Below are 16,703 nucleotides of genomic sequence, written 5' to 3'. Positions count from 1 at the left end.
AGGAGGAGAAGGGGGATGAAAGTGGAGAGATACCTGGAGAGAAGGGGGATGCAAGTGGAGAGATACCTGGGCAGTCAGATGTCAGGCAGGTTATAATGTGTCATAAATCCAATGTCTATATTTGGTCCATGATTTTTAGTATCCAGGAGGTTGATGAAGTGGAGTTCATAGGCTCATCTCTGGGAAGTGTTTTGTAGGTTTCCTTTGAGGATCAGGACTGAGAGATTGGAGAGAGAGTGGTTTTCTTGTGAGAAATGTGCCCCCACAGGTAACTGGGTATTTCTGTCTTTGATAGATTTCCGGTGTGCATTCATTCTGGTGCGCAGTTGTTGTTTGGTCTCTCCTACACACACGCTTACCAAAACTGAGAAATCTGTCCTTTCCAAAGGCCTAAATTTCTGTCCAGAAAAATACCCCAATAAAATATTGCAATGTGGAGAACTAGAAGAATTCTTCCAACACTTCCGCCTCAAGGAATATTTCCACAACCAAACTGAACCCACTCCCAACAACAACTCATCCTCTGACAACGTTCAGGAACAGATCAACGCCAAAAAGCCAAAAAAACCATCAGAATGGACACCTCACAGTGGACAAAACCCTAACCTGGGCCGCTACATTGACTGCTTCAGGAAAAGAATGAACAATGAAATAATCAGCAACACACGCCACCATAACAACCTCTCTCTACCAGAGAAAAAGGCCATAGAATCTCTAAGATCTAACCACCAAATAGTAATAAAACCAGCAGATAAAGGAGGAGCCATAGTCATCCTAAACCGTGAAGACTACATAAAGGAAGCCAACAGACAGCTCTCTGACACCACCTACTACAAAGAACTACACGAAGATCCTACTCCCCTTTTCACCAAAAAACTCAACAATACCATCAAATCATTTCCATCAAGACTACAAGAAAAACTACAGACCTTGATCCCCCCCCACTACCTAACCTGGGGACTTTTTACATGCTCCCTAAAATCCACAAACAAGGGAACCCTGGCAGACCTATCATATCCAACCATGGGACCCTAACTGAGGAAATATCAGGTTTCGTTGAATCAATCCTAAAACCGCTTGTCACCCACAGAGCAAGTTTTGTACAAGACACTACAGACTTTCTATGGAAACTTAAAAACATAAACCATCTTCCCAGCAACACACTCCTAGCCACCATGGATGTAACCAGCCTATATACCAACATCCCACACCACAATGGCATCCAAGCCTGCCTTACATATCTACAGGAACAAGATTACAACTCAGAATACAGACCCAAAGATATTACTACCTTATACACTTCATCCTCACACACAACAATTTCACTTTTAATAATCAACACTTCCTCCAGATGATGGGAACAGCTATGGGCACTAAAATGGCCCCACAGTATGCCAACCTTTTTATGAGCCACCTGGAAGAAGACTTCCTCAAGAACTGCACCATCAAACCCTTGCTATACTTAAGATACATCAATGACATCTTCATCATTTGGACTGAAAACCTGTAATCTCTGATTGAGTCCCATCAGAAATTCAACAGTCACCATCCCTCCATCCAACATTCTCTAGAATACTCCAGCACCAGCATCTCCTTTTCAGACATGATGATCAGTATCCAGAACGATAAAATACAGACCATGTTATACAAGAAACCCACAGACCAACATACATATCTGCACAGAACCAGCAATCACCCTAAACACACCAAAAAAGCTGTGATATACAGCCAAGCCCTCAGATACCACCGCATTTGTACTGAAGAGAACACCCGGGATTGCCACCTCACCAATCTTAAAATGGCTTTCACCCAGCAAGGACACTCCTCCAGAGAGCTAGATCGCACATTTGAAAGAGCCACCCGGATACCACGTGAAGAACTGCTGCAGTACAGAAGAAAACCCCCCACAAATCACACACCGCTGGTTATGACGTATCACCCCTCCCTTGAACCTGTACGGAAAATCCTCAAACAATTGCAACCCATACTAGACAGAGACCCTATTCTTAAAGAGATCTTCCCAGAGCCACCCATCCTAGCCTTCAAACAAGCACCGAACCTCGCTAACCTCATCACCACAAGCAAACTTCCTCAAGCCCAGAACACACCAAAAGGATCCAGACCGTGCCATGACAAGAAATGCAAAACCTGCCAACACATCTCCACCACCCCCACTATTACTACACCCCACAACAGAGCCATCAGCATCCCAGGATCTTACAGCTGCACCTCCAGAAATGTAATATACCTCATCCAATGCACCATATGCCCTGATGGAAAATACATAGGAGACCAAACAACAACTGCGCACCAGAATGAACGCACACTGGAAATCTATCAAAGACAGAAATAACCAATTACCTGTGGGGGCACATTTCTCACAGGAGGGCCACTCTCTCTCCAATCTCTCAGTCCTGATCCTCAAAAGAAACCTACAAAACACTTCCCAGAGATGAGCCTATGAACTCCACTTCATCAACCTCCTGGATACTAAAAATCATGGACCAAATATAGACATTGGATTTATGACACATTATAACCTGCCTGACATCTGACTCCCCAGGTATCTCTCCACTTTCATCCCCCTTCTCTCCAGGTATCTCTCCACTTTCATCCCCCTTCTCTCCCCCCCCAGGCTGTCTCTCACCCATTGACTCCTCAATCTACATTTTCACTGACTACCTGTCTTGTATGCATACCAGCCTAGCCGCTGGCTTCTTTACTTTTCATTCCATCCAGGAAGAGCACATACCAACTGCGGAAACTTCCTTAGCCTGATGAAGGGTTTTTGAACCCAAAAGCTTGCCTAATAATCATTTTCTAACTATTTGGGTTGGTCTAATAAAAGATATCAGATTCACCCAAGGAACCTTGTCTGCCTATGTCCTTGGACCAACATGGCTACAACCTACACCCTTTCACCCAACCAGGACACTCCTCCAGAGATAGATCACACATTTGAAAGAGCCACCTGGATACCACGTGAAGAACTGCTGCAGTACAGAAGAAAAAAACCCCACAAATCACAGACCGCTGGTTATGACATATCACCCCTCCCTCAAACCCATACAGAAAATCCTCAAACAACTGCAACCTATACTAGAAAGAGACCCTATTCTTAAAGAGATCTTCCCAGAGCCACCCATCCTAGCCTTCAAACAAGCACAAACCTCACTAACCTCATCACCAGAAGCAAACTTCCTCAGGGCCAGAACACACCAAACGGATCCAGACCGTGCCATGACAAGAAATGCAAAACCTGCCAACAAATCTCCACCACCCCAACAATTACTACACCCCACAACAGAGCCATCAGCATTCCCAGATCTTACAGCTGCACCTCCAGAAATGTAATATATCTCATCCAATGCACCAAATGCTCTGATGGAAAATATGTAGGAGAGACCAAACAACTGCACACCAGAATAAATGCACACCAGAAATCTATCAAAGACAGGAATACCCAATTACCTGTGGGGGCACATTTCTCACAAGAAAACCACTCTCTCTCCAATCTCTCAGTCCTGATCCTCAAAGGAAACTTACACAACACTTCCCAGAGACGAGCCTATGAACTCCACTTCATCAACCTCCTGGATACTAAAAATCATGGACTAAATATAGACATTGGATTTATGACACATTATAACCTGCCTGACATCCAACTCCCCAGGTACTTCTCCACTATTCATCCCCCTTCTCTCCCCACAACCCAGCCTGTCTCTCACCCATTGACTCCGCAATCTACATCTTCACTAACTGCCCATCTTGTATGCATAAAAGCCCAGTCTCTGGCTTCTTCACTTTTCATTCCATCCAGGAAGAGCACACACCAACTGCTGAAACTTCCTCAGCCTGACGAAGTGTTTTTGAACCTGAAAGCTTGCTTAAAAATTGTTTTCCAACTATTTAAGTTGGTCTAATAAAAGATATCAGATTCACTCAAAGAACCTTGTCTGTGTATGTCCTTGGACCAACACGGTTACAACCTACACCTTTGATCAAAGGGTATGCACTTTCAGCACTCCTAACTTACTTCTCTCTCTAAGCAACTTGTTTTTGCAGCCTTCTCTAGCAGTTCTTCCTGTATGATTTGAAACTGACTGGCTCTCTGGGACATGCTGGTCTTTAAGGAAGAATTCTGTTCTTTTGCATTTGTCAGCTTAGCATGTAGTTCTTCTATCTCTCTAGTATATCTTCGCTTCTCCTTTTCAAATTGTTTGCTGATGAGCTCCAGCTGTTGGCATCTTTGCACCTCTTTTTTTAAGAAAAGAAAAATGTTTAATTAATAAACAAAATTAAAATGAAAGAGAAAAATCAAGACACTCCTGATCAAGAAGAAAAAGATCAGTATGTCAACAAGTTGCCAGACTACCTTAAATAAGACCCCGACTCAAAACTAACCTAAAAAATTGGATATGGACATAAGAATTAAAGGAAAACTTAAGACCTGAGCATAGCAGGCAAGGCAGAAACAAAGTTTTCCATTTTAACATTCTGTGGCTGGTCCTGGTCCAGCCAGAAGCAGCTCACTAGAAAAAAAAGTTTAAAAAAAAAAATGCATATCAAGGTCTGGGACAATGATAACTTCCAAAATAGCTAGTGGTTAAATGATCCTTGCTGTTCTTAAAACATCTGTTATGCAATTGTTAAAAACATATTATTTAAATAGGTTAACAGGAAGTTAAAGCCCACAAAAATATTATTGCAGATTCTGTGCTTACACTTAAATGTGCATATGTCAGAAGGAATTTTATAGATTTGAAGTATACAGTTTCAGCTTGCTCACCTGATCTATTTCCGGTCAGTTTTACAGGTTCTGTCTCTAGGCCATGTAATCTGCCATTTTCTTTTTCCTGATCATCAGAAAGATGCTGAACTACTTTGCTGACAGTTAGATTTGCCTGGAGCTTTTGAATTTCTGCTTCTTTCATTGCCAATTTAATTCTATTATAAAGAATAAGGAAATAAGTTGTAAGAAAATACTCTTTTCTCTCTTCCTAATTACCACTCTAAAGTGTAGCCATAATTCAGGAGCCTAAGTATTGTACCTGAGGTCTGCAATCTGGGATTTATTTGATTCACAACAAGAGGCGCTGTTAGCTTCTTTTGTGGAGGAACTGAGCAGCTGACATTTTGAGTGATGCAATTTAAACTGCAAATTTAGGGAGGGAAAAAAGAAAGGAACTAATGCAAAAACAGACTTTTTATTTCTTTGCAATACAATAAAGTCCCTATTTTGTACAAGCTTAACATTCTGTATGGCACATAAGCCAGTGTGTACAAACTTGGTTTGGAACCTAAAATTACATCTCCAACACAGCCATTTTGACAATTCCAAAGTTGCACTGAAAGTATGTTATTTGATTTTTACAGTGCATCCCTTTCCCATTTATGCCAAATGGACTGACCAGTATCCACCTTTAACACTCTTCTTTTTGGCCTTGCTGCGTATCTACCTCCCTAACTCTGTTTCTCATAAGCCCCCAAACAGATACTCACCTTAGGTATCTGGTGACTACCTCCCATCCAGAGATAAAATATGCCAGTGAAAATTCTAGTTCGATGCATCAGGACTTCATTCTGATGACTTACATGACACTTACCAGTCAAAGAAAGCTCATTCTCTGTGGCAGAGTTACAAGCTCTCCTGACAAGGGAACTTTGCCCAAATATCTCACTTCTTTGGTCTACCCTGTCTTCCTCTTAAGGCTGGAACAGATAGACACAATGGGCATGTATACACGTAATTTTTGTGCTGCGATGCACCAGAGATCCAATATGTCTGAGCAGACTCAATTAATCACAGACTTCGATGTGTTTTAGTTCAAAAGCGTGCCACCACCATTTTCTCAGCACAGATGCATATTTTGCCATTTATACAAATGCACGCAACTCACATTTAAAAATGCCCTGTAGCTCAGGCACTGTCTAATAGACACTTTTCTAGCTCTGGGGATTTGGTAGGTCTAGCTAAGCAAAATGTCCATATAAAATATTCAATTAGGATTAAGATGAACAATACACATTTGGAATGATATACAAGTTGCCATACCTCCTCAGATGCACTCAATGACAACTGGGAAATAATACTTTCCAAAGTGCCCAGCTCTTCTCTTGAATCTTCAATTTCTTGGTGACATAACTTCAGGCGATCATTCTGGTGTGCAGTAAGTGCTTTTAGCTCTGCATTTTCACTTATTAGGGATTTTTTCTCTTTTAGTATTACTTCCTTGTCAGTAAGTTCACTCTCAAGCTTAAGGATCTTCTGTTTAGACTGTGTCAGCAATGACACAATTTCAGTGTTTTTTTCTTCTAGGCACTTAATTTCTTCTCTTGTGCTGCGATTCTCTTCTTTTATTTGTCTAGTGGAATAAAAGTGTATATAATGGTGTGGAATAAATAGCGTATATAATGCAAAAACACATTTCAACAAAAACTCTAGGTGAGTGAAAAAAATTTGCTATGACTTAAGCTACTAAAGGTTCTGATGGAAAGGCACCCCTTACAAAAACAGCTTAACTATCTTCCTTCACCGGTATGTCTAAAAAGGACTAACTACTCTTAGAGAACAGAAAATTTGTCACTTGCTTGTAATCTTCTCTCAGAACAACGAAGAACAGAAATAAGAATGAGTTTCCTTTCCATACTAAAAAGGTACCACTAGAAAGCTGAACCATGGCGGTGGCAACCAATATGGCTCGAACAACTTTGAAGATGCACAAATTCAGGACAAAAATGTGCATATGCTCATGCACACACCCCCACACGCGCACACCCTTTTCTTTACCTTAATTGTTCTTCTGTGCTTTCAAGTTCATTTCTATAAGCAACACATTTTTCATGCAATTTTTCTTTCTCTTTTTCACAATTAATTAAATTTCTCTCTAAAACTTCTTCTTCAGCCTGAACCTAAAAAGATCATTTTCATTATTATCCAATGAATATTTAAGCTATTTAAATATTTAACATATTCCTGTTTCTATTTTAAATCCTAGTGGTGTGGCCAAAAATTAAAGATAATCAAAATCTTACCTTTTCTAGTTTTTCAGTTATTTTCTCTCTGTATTTTTTAAAAGCTTTAGTCAGTTCTTCAGCATTAAACAAAGCTTCATTTCTTTGCTGTTCTGCTCTACACAAAAGGAAATAACATATTTTTTTTAAACGGGAGATTCAGCACTGCCCTAGCAATCTCCTCAAATTACCCAAAAGCAAAATATAAAGAGTAAATAACTAGCATTAAATGACTAGCCTTCCTTTCAACTTTCTGGTCATTTTAGATATACTTTCTAAATAAATATCAGCTAATGTCTTATATGAATGAATGAGTCATCTATTAAGCATCTGGTTTACTTGTAATAATATTGAATTATAATCATCTGGATGCATCTTGATACAAGGCCAAGAATGTAGAATTTCTCTGCGGAACCCTCTTAAAATTACACAGTGATTCAAGCCTATCCTTCATCTGGGCAGCATCCCTTAGATTAGGCGTGTCAAATTCACAGGCCCTGTGGGCTGGATGAGCTGTATGGGGCCAGACCACGGGCTGGATTGGGCTTGCAAACTGGCCCTATGCACTGCCAGCAGTGCACACCAGATGTTCCTGCTCCCCATTCAGCACACAGGAATGGACCAGCACATACCATATCAGCACACAGGTCCAATTCAAGATCCATGGACAGCATTGGGGGGCCATCTGATAGGGTTCCTCTGATTATACATTCAAATATACCTTATAATAACACAATTAAAATAAACAGACTGACCTAATTATTACTTCACTTATTTTTAAAAAGAAAAAGAACTATTTGAGTATTAAGGCAGAATGATTAATTGCACAAACCTCTGGAATTTCAAAAGCTCTTATACCCAATAACTTGGCCTCTGCCACATTACACTTAACAAGCATTGTTTTCTTTTTGCAATGTAAGACCTCAGCCCTGCAAAGATTTACTCATGCAAAGAGCTATATTTTAGGAATAGCTGCCACTGATTTCTCCACTGTGTAAAGGTAAAGCAGATACTTATGCAAAATCAAGCCACAGCTCTTAAATACGTGTTTTGAAATAATTACCATATGGATTCATTAAAAAATATTGGGGGGAGGGGGGGGGACGACACACACGACACGGGACACTTTGACTCTCAATATATTTAGTTTCAACCTTAGCAATTTCTTTTTAATTAAAAAAGGACAAAAAATAGATACCAGTCAGTTTGTTTAGCTAAACTGCCTCAATTAAGTCATGAAACGGAGAATGAAAAAAGAAAACAGGCCAACTTTTATATATTTTTGTATGTTACCTTTAAATCAGGGGTTGCCAACTGGGGGTACACATACCCCTGGGAGTACTTGGGAAGGCCATTTTTTGTTCTTTTTTAATTTAAAAAAAAAAGTGCTAAGGTTGAAACTAAATATATTGAGAATCAAAGTCTCTCTTTCCCCCCCTCATCCCTCCATGTAGCTCTTTCCATGAGTAAATCTTTGCAGGGCTGAGGTCTTACATTGCAAAAAGAAAACAATGCTTGTTAAGTGTAACGTGGCAGAGGCCACTGTGTGCAACTGAGTCCTGGTCAGTGTCCAGCCGCTGGGGGGATCCCTCCCCCAGCTTGGTGATGGACCTGTCAGGGGACCCGCACTGCTCAGCAACAGGCCATTGGGGAACCCCCCCTCTGCATATCCAGACAGGGTTACTCACCAGGATGGGGTACACTCCTCAAAGAAGGTTGAAAACCCTTGCTTTAAAAAAACAAGATCTTCCCATTTCATTTAAAAATGTCATCTTCTCAAACATCCATAGAGCATAGAAATAAGCCAACACCATAAAACGACCATCTAGTATTGGAGGATAGGCATTTGCTCATTAGAATGCTATTTTTTACTCAGAATTTGTTGTTTGTAATTGCATAGTCACCTCTTTCTTTGCTTGCTCTGTTCAACTGAATCCATTTTCAACTTCTTACATTCCTCTTTAAACCTCTGCAATATATGCTCTTTTTCCACCACCATCCTCTGGCTGTGTTCTAATTTATTTTCTGCATCTCTAAAAAAAAAAAAAAAAAAAAAGTTGTGTATGATTAAAAAGCACCTGTTTAAAATATTTTTATATTTATTTAAATAATATAAAATGTTATTTAAAATAATTTAATATATGACACTTGATCAGAAAACTGTTGTGTGTGCATACAGGACTCTGGATGCCACAAAAAATACAAACAACTAAGGAAATTACCTTGTACAAATTTCATTCAGAATTTATCAGACTGCAATCAGATACTATCATTATAACTAGAATGCAGATAGTGGTGGTCAGCAGAATATGTGTTTTAGCCTCACCAATGCAGGGACAAAGGATTAGGTGTTCTTATGATGTCCCTGCCATATTGAGAGGAGCAAATGAGACTTTAGGGTTGTATCATATATTTTTACACTGCTTTATATATCAGTGGGGTTGTTTTAATGTACTGTTTTATTTTAAGCCTATATCCATCTTTTTCCCTTCTAAAAGAACCATAAAAATCATAGTGGTGTCAATCAGCATGGGGTCAGCCAATGATTGGGCACCTTGCAGTCTTGACTTTTATACCTGTAATATTGTTCTACACACAATAAAGACATCAGTTCAGGGAAAAAGCTGTTTTTCCTAAAACTGAATCTGAAAATGTGGGGTCATCTTATATTTAGAATCACTTTATAATCAAAACAATACAATAAATAAGAGTTTAACAGTTCTGCTACCACTCTACTTAAAACAGATGTTTCATGTAGATAAAATTGTGTTATTACAGGGAAAGAAGAGGAGCACTTTTTGTATGTTTAGCAGGGGAAAGCATTTTTTCCAAAATATTCTAATTTGCAGATGTCTTTCCACAAGGGCTCAATCTAATACCACTTACACCAGGGGTGTCCAACCTTTTTGAATGTGGGGCCGGATCATGAACTTTTTAATCATCCAGTGGGCTGGGGAGCCATATTCAAAGACCTCACAGGAAGTGGTAACACATCAGGAAGAGATGTCACATGACCTTTGACACCAATGAAGTTGCAGAAAGTGACAATGAAATGGGTCTGGAAATGTGGTTTAAACTCCATATTTTGCCTATCCCGATCTAGGTTAGGCATAGCTATGTCTATGTTCTACTAGGGGTACGTCTCATGCTTCTGGGCTTTGCTGGTTGCCCCCACCACCACCCTTCCCCTTTCTGCTATATGTGCCAGGATGTTTCTAAGTCTTCCTCAGAGGTACTGGGTGTTGGCTACAGCTGAGGCTAGAGACTTTGACTGGGATGTGCCCAAATTAGTGAAACTTGCTTCACTGAAGTACATGCAAACAGGATCTCCATATGTCAATGATGAGCCTGAATATTTTCATTTCCTTTTGCTCACAGGAGAGGAAATCCTGAGTATTTTTGTATTGTTAATCTATTGTAAGTGTTTATTCTGGTATTGGGCCCAGGCGTGGCTTGAGAGCATGGGAAAGTAGTGTTATTTGGGGAGTTAAAAGGATGGAGTTGCTCCCCACCCCCCACAGGTGCCGGGAGCCCACAGTCACTGGCCTGGCCCTGGGTGAGGCGCCGTCTTCCCGCCCCGACTCCAGCCCCGGCCCAGCCCGGCCCTACCTGCGGCACCCCGGCCGGGCAGGAGGCAGCAGAGGCAGAGAACGAGGGCGAGCCCAGCTGCCGCACCACCTCCGCGGGTCCGCATCGCTACGCTGCGCCAGGCTGGAGGAAGCCAGAGCCAGGGCCGGGCGGCACCTTGGGGCGCAGCAAGTGCAGGCTCCGCCTGAGCCTGGGGCCGCCCCGCGTGGGGCGCAGTCAATGCCGACAGCCTGGCCGCAGAAAATGCCTTGGTGGGCCGCATGGTGGCCCACAGGCCATATGTTGGACAAGCCTGACTTACACAATGTAACTTAGTGATAATTCTGCTTTGATAAGAGATCAGGCGTTGACAGAATGTATATGAGGAATGCAAATGAATGAATGTATGATATCAATATAATTGGCTCTCAACCTTACTGGTTAACAACTACTGAAAATAAATACATTTTGCTTCTGTGAACTTAATTTGGACAGCATAACAAATTTGTTCAATGTAAAATGGTTCTACATCAGCGGTCTTCAATCTTTTTTAGACTCAAGGCACCCTGCAGAAAATGACAGCCCTTTCACTTTTTTTTTTTCCCCCTAGTTAAGAAACAAGTAATTTTTTGTTGCAAGTAAACTTCAAAAGAACACGTGTCAATGTTTTTGACACTGTGGATTCCAATATGAAATTCCTGGGTTTATCTTGCAAATCACACGTAGGTGTTTGCACATCTAACAGTTCTAATATTGCACAGCACCCTTAAAAGCATCGTGCAGCACCCTGACAATCACTAGCCTAAGTGGTTATAGACCTGCTATGTCTACATAACCTCAGACATAGGTGCACATTTGTGTTTACCCCAGGTAACAAACTATGTACTCATTTTATCACAATCCTTAATAATCACCACTTACTCTCAGAATACAGATCATACATTAAAGACTAATTATAACATTCCAAAAGAACATACACATAGGACAGACATAACATTTGAAGTGCTTCAAAGGGTGAGTGGACAGATATACAAATAACCCTGTAGGAAACAACTACTAATCAGAAGTACTTCAAGTTGAAGTGTTGCCTATTACATGAGCATACACTCAGTACAGAGTATGACAGGGAAATATTTTGTCCTTTAGCACCCCACAGGGCTCTGCTTCCTACCCCCCACAAGGAAGGGCCAGTATGTTAACAAAAACTTTCCTGTGCATTCCACCTCTACTCTACCAAAGCACTCCCCTATCCCACCCTCAAACCAGGAGAGTGGAGACCCTCTGCACCCCCACCAGAACTAGGAGATCAGAGATCCTGCACCTTTCTAGGAGCCAGTTGGGAGCTGGCTCTGCTCCTTGGCCAAAAAGGAGGAAGGGGAAGAGTGGAGCTGTAGGTTGCAGGAGACTGGGGTGCAGAGAACTCATTAATAGGGGAGTGGAGCCTGGTTCCTGTCACAACCAGGAAGTCTGCAGGGTTTCCAGCCTCCCACTTCCAGTGATGTGGGTGGAATTGTTCTGGGAGAATACAGGCAGAGTACACAGGAATATGCTCATTGCAAGTCCACTCCAGGGGAGTGAAGTGGAGCTGCAATCTCCTGTTGTGCCTTCGGACTAGAGAGCATGCTGCTGCATGCAGCAATTTTGAAGCACTCCAGCCAGCAGGTCTGGCAGGGGGTTGTGCATCTGTCCATGGCCAAAGTGCTCCATTATTTAAGCACTTTAAAGTGCAGCTGCATTTTGAAGAGTTTCAAATGTTATGTCGTATCTACCATACATACAGCTATTCCTCAAGGAGAAATGTCAAGATCTAGAAAAATCAGCTCTCATGAACAGCATCACATTCAAAATAATTAGCATGCAGTGTTCACCTACAAAAACCTATGAATTAAAGAAACAGACCAAAAGAAAGTATTGATCAAAGGCAACGTTTGTTTGCTACCTCAGAACTTTATCTTGAGCTGTAACTTCCGCTTCCAAATTTACAATCTGTTCTTCTAACAAAGGAATATTGACGGAATGAGTACCTAAAGCTGATTCAAGAAGAGAGATCTGAAATACAAAACATATTTGAGACTCTGTTACAATTTACAGATGTATCCTAAAGAGTTGTTAAACAAACATCTGTGGTTGAACCCTGTGAAGAAAACTGTCATGCCTACATCGTCTTCACTCTGACTTCAAGACTTCCCCTTCTTCTCACTACCTTGCCAGATCCTCAGGTTCCCTCCTGTGTATGCTACATAATGAAGTGATTTGTTAACATCTGCTGTTGACCTTGGACTTCCATTTTTCTCTTCAAGTACTTCTTCAAGTATTTTTTCTTTATTAACATGTTAATTAAATTGGCATTTATCCATGGTCTGCAATACCCCTTCTCCCAATTCATAACTACTTCTTAATACATTATCAGACAGTGATTTTCAGTTGGAAGTAAGATCTCCTTCAGCTCTATACAGATCTCTAACATTCAACTGACACACGTCCCACTATACAGATACAGAAGAATTTAATTTAGTTCAGGCAGACATACTGTAGACTTACTTTGGTAATATTTTAAGAATTATACACAACTGTTTCTCGAGCACTATAATTCATATTAGATAAGTATCTTTATTTAAAAAAAAAAAAATCTTAAGCTGTAAGCTCTTGTGAGTATGGGATGACTTTTTGTTCCTTTATTTCTACAACACCTAGCACAATGGGCTCCTAGTTCAAGACCAGGGCTCCCAGATGTTCTGGTAATACCAATACATCATAAGAAGATTAAACCAATGGGACAAAAGCATGTTCTATTTAAAATTACAACACAGCTTTACAAAAAGATATTTCTATCGATATAGCTGACATTCAGGCAGTTAAGATACTTACTCTTGTTTTTGACTGAGCTAGTTCCAAGTTGATAGTTTCAATTTTATTCATTAGGCAGTAGTTCTGAGAAACAAGAGATGAATTTTGCTCATGAAGTATACTCAGCTTCTCTTTAACATGTTCGTTTTCCTTTTTCTTTTCCATGCTTTTATTAAAAGCAGCAGACACGGAGTGAGACTAGAAGTTAAAAAAATGTTTTTATACACACACACACACAAATGCTTTTTTGCAGGACAATCTTAGTTAAGTCATAAAAACCATAATTTTTATCAGTGATATGTCATTAGGATTGACCTGTGCAGTGTTTACTATACATCTTTTCAAAAGCTTAAAAACATAAAAAAATGAAACAGTTATACAAGTACATGTATGTGAAGCAGATACAGGGTCAAAATTAATAATACTGAGAAGTAGTATTTACTTTGGTTTTGGATTTCCTTTGAGGAGTCCTGTCCTGGTGGGATGCTTTACAAGCACTCTTCTGACCTGAATAATTTTGATATTCACTGCAATCAGGTTGAATAAGATCTTCCAGTGACAGTCCCACAATTTTAGTGAAATGGGAAATGCAGTGAGAACCTTCACTTGAACTAATAAAAGAACACAGTTAAACACAACAGTAAAGTACTTCCCCAGGTCTCAGTAGGGTTATTTTAAACACAGAATTCAGCAGAAGCAAAACATAAATAAAGCCAGTTAGTTATGATTACAGTGTATGGCACAGATTTAAAACTACTGGACATACGTAAGGCCTACTACTTCTGTTTCTGCCTTTACATAGGGCTGGAGTGTTGATGTAATTGTGATGGCACTGGAAAAATGTAAGCAGCGAGGGGTTTTTGTGATATCTTTTATAGACTCAACTGTAGGGTTGGGAGAGATGTTAGAAAAGCTTTCGGCCACATAGTGCTCTTCCTCAGGTCTGGGAAAGAAGCAGATAGAGATTCAGCTAGATGGTTTAAGCAAACTAAACCTCGGCCCTTACATGCAGACATACCTGGAAAGCTCTTCCCCTAGATTTTGCAGACTTCTCTCGGTTTCCTTTAGCTGACTCCTTAGTGCCACAACATTTGCAAGCAAGAATTCTTCTTCATCCTCATTTTTATGGCCAGTCCAAAAATTAGATTCCATCTCTACTGTCTGTCTAAAATTATAGTTCATAATATTAACATTGATTTTATTATTGTACATTGTAGAAAATAGTAAAATTTAAGGACATTAAAAAGGCCTTGTTTAGATTTGTTTTTCTTATGAAAATACATACTTATAATTTCAGGGCTGTATGTAAAGAAATAAGAACTATAGCCAACTAAAAATTATTTTTATATTTGTTCTTTTCTCAAGCTGGGAAGATTAATTAATTTTCATGCTAATTTTCCTGTGGACAAATGGCTGAAAAACTGACTTCCATTTAATTTATTTTGTGATCTATAAAACATATTGATAAGCATTTTGTACATTTACTGTATTAAATAAATTAAATGTTGCTAGAGGTGCACCGATACATTAGTCCAATATCAGATCAGCACCAATATAAAAAAAATTGGTTATCGGAAATCAGCCTGATGTGGCCGATAATTTGGCTGATAAATGCCCATGCACAGCATTTAGGCAGGAAGGAACACAGCCCAGCAGCTTGGAGAGGAGCACAGCCTGGCAATGAGGAGGCAGTGAGGAGCACAGCTCGGCTGGGGCTGAGGCCGGGGCTTGTCCGGGGGCGTGGCAGGGGAGGGTGGCTCCTGCCACTGTGCACTGCTGGTCCAGCACTCGTCCAGCAGCTCCCACCGCTAGTCCAAGAGGGCATGGGAGCTGGGGGGCCTGTGCCCACAGATCTGTGCAGGGCAGGGCAGGCCAGGAAGAGCCCCGGGCAGATTTGGGGGCACATGCCCTCCCAGACAAGTGGCGGGAATGGCGGCAGGAGCCACCATACCACCAGCTCTTAGATCAGCAGTGCGCAGCAGTGGAAGCCGCCTCCCCTCCTCCCCGCACCCCCCAGACAAGCCGCAGCTCAGTTCTGTACCCGCCCTGCCCCAGCTGGGCAGCACTTGCCCCAGCCCCACTCCTCCCTCACTGCAGTGACTTTGATCTGCCCCCCCACACCCCTTCCCCCACAGCAGACTTACTAACTCCACGCAGCTCTCCAAGCTGCCAGGCTGGTATCAGAAATTGGATCGGTATCAGTTGATATGCCTCCTTAAATTCGGCTATCGGTATCAACCCTAAAAATCTCTATCGGTGCACCCCTAAATGCTGCCCAAAAGAAATTGTGCTTGTGATCTAAGCTCACACACGTATACATTACTCATGCATACACATAATGCAGACAGACATAACACTTGACCCCTTCCAAGAATGTCACCTTTTGGGAACCAGTTCACAACTGGCCTGATTTAAAGGTGTCCATAGCACACTGTCAAGGTTTCTAACTAGAAGTTAAGCTTTGAGGCATTGCAGTGCTGTCAGACTGCCATCAGGGGGTGGTAGTAAATACTAGAGCTGTGCAAAGCTTTGGGTGTTGATTCGATTTGGAGGAGATTGGGCCCAATTCAAATCAGGGAACCAATTAAAAGGTCCAAATCAATCTGAACCTCTCCGAATCTTTCGAAAAGATTCAGACAGCTTCAATGATTTGGGCAGTCCCCAGTGGCTGCAGCATGGAGCTGCAGCCGGACTCAGAGCTGGTAAGTAGGGGGCAGGGGGGCTGGAAGAGGGGGGAGGGGACCATGGTGGGACCCCTGCCAGCCCCCAGCTCCCGCCTGCTCCCCCAGCCCCACCCCGGGTCCCCACCTGCTCCCCTAGCTGCCCCATGGCTGTCTTGCCCGCCCCAGCTTCTGGTGCTTTAATAAAAAGCCCCCACTTACCAGATGCTGCCGGGCAGGTGGGGGTGTGCAATCCCTGCTACCCCCCACTATGTGGGGGGCTCTGTCTTGCTCCCCCAGCCCCCCTCATGGCTGCCCTGCCCAGCCCAGCTCTGGCTCTTTAAGAAAAAAAAAAGAGTGAGAAAAACCCTGTGACTCACCAGCTCCTGCAGCGGCCTTGGGGCTTTGGGAGGCTCATGCAGACCCCCCCATATGGTGCGGGGCAGCGGGGATCGCCACCTCTGGGCAGGAACAGTGAGTCCGGGGGAGTTTATTTATTTTTTTCTTAAAGGGTCTAAGCTGGGGCGGGCGGGGCAGCCATGAGGGGAGCTGGGGGAGCAGGGAGGGTCAGGGGGCTGGTGCAGAGCCCCCCCATGCAGCGTGGGGCAGCAAGAA

The 16,703-nt window shown here is 41.9% G+C and overlaps 1 protein-coding gene across 3 annotated transcripts in view; it reads right to left on the bottom strand.

The window, feature by feature from the left end:
• Positions 1 to 14,611, bottom strand: part of CCDC18 (coiled-coil domain containing 18) — a 50,635-nt gene extending 36,024 nt beyond the window's left edge. For 2 of the 3 annotated variants that reach the window (XM_019479059.2, XM_006265555.4), the window contains exons 1-11: positions 14,447 to 14,611; positions 13,871 to 14,039; positions 13,450 to 13,626; positions 12,521 to 12,630; positions 8,919 to 9,047; positions 7,036 to 7,132; positions 6,791 to 6,912; positions 6,056 to 6,365; positions 5,052 to 5,155; positions 4,790 to 4,947; positions 4,037 to 4,257 (exon numbers count right to left, since the gene is read on the bottom strand). In XM_019479059.2, the coding sequence (XP_019334604.2) occupies positions 4,037 to 4,257; positions 4,790 to 4,947; positions 5,052 to 5,155; positions 6,056 to 6,365; positions 6,791 to 6,912; positions 7,036 to 7,132; positions 8,919 to 9,047; positions 12,521 to 12,630; positions 13,450 to 13,626; positions 13,871 to 14,039; positions 14,447 to 14,610 (1,761 nt within the window). In that variant the 5' untranslated portion in view covers position 14,611. The remainder of the gene's footprint in view (positions 1 to 4,036; positions 4,258 to 4,789; positions 4,948 to 5,051; positions 5,156 to 6,055; positions 6,366 to 6,790; positions 6,913 to 7,035; positions 7,133 to 8,918; positions 9,048 to 12,520; positions 12,631 to 13,449; positions 13,627 to 13,870; positions 14,040 to 14,446) is intronic. The other variant, XM_059728058.1, reaches the window with a different exon arrangement.
• Between the last annotated feature and the right edge of the window lie 2,092 nt (positions 14,612 to 16,703).

Source organism: Alligator mississippiensis, chromosome 5 (genome assembly GCF_030867095.1).
Source record: "Alligator mississippiensis isolate rAllMis1 chromosome 5, rAllMis1, whole genome shotgun sequence".
NCBI classification, from domain to species: domain Eukaryota; kingdom Metazoa; phylum Chordata; order Crocodylia; family Alligatoridae; genus Alligator; species Alligator mississippiensis.
This window is presented reverse-complemented; position numbering and strand designations above follow the sequence as displayed.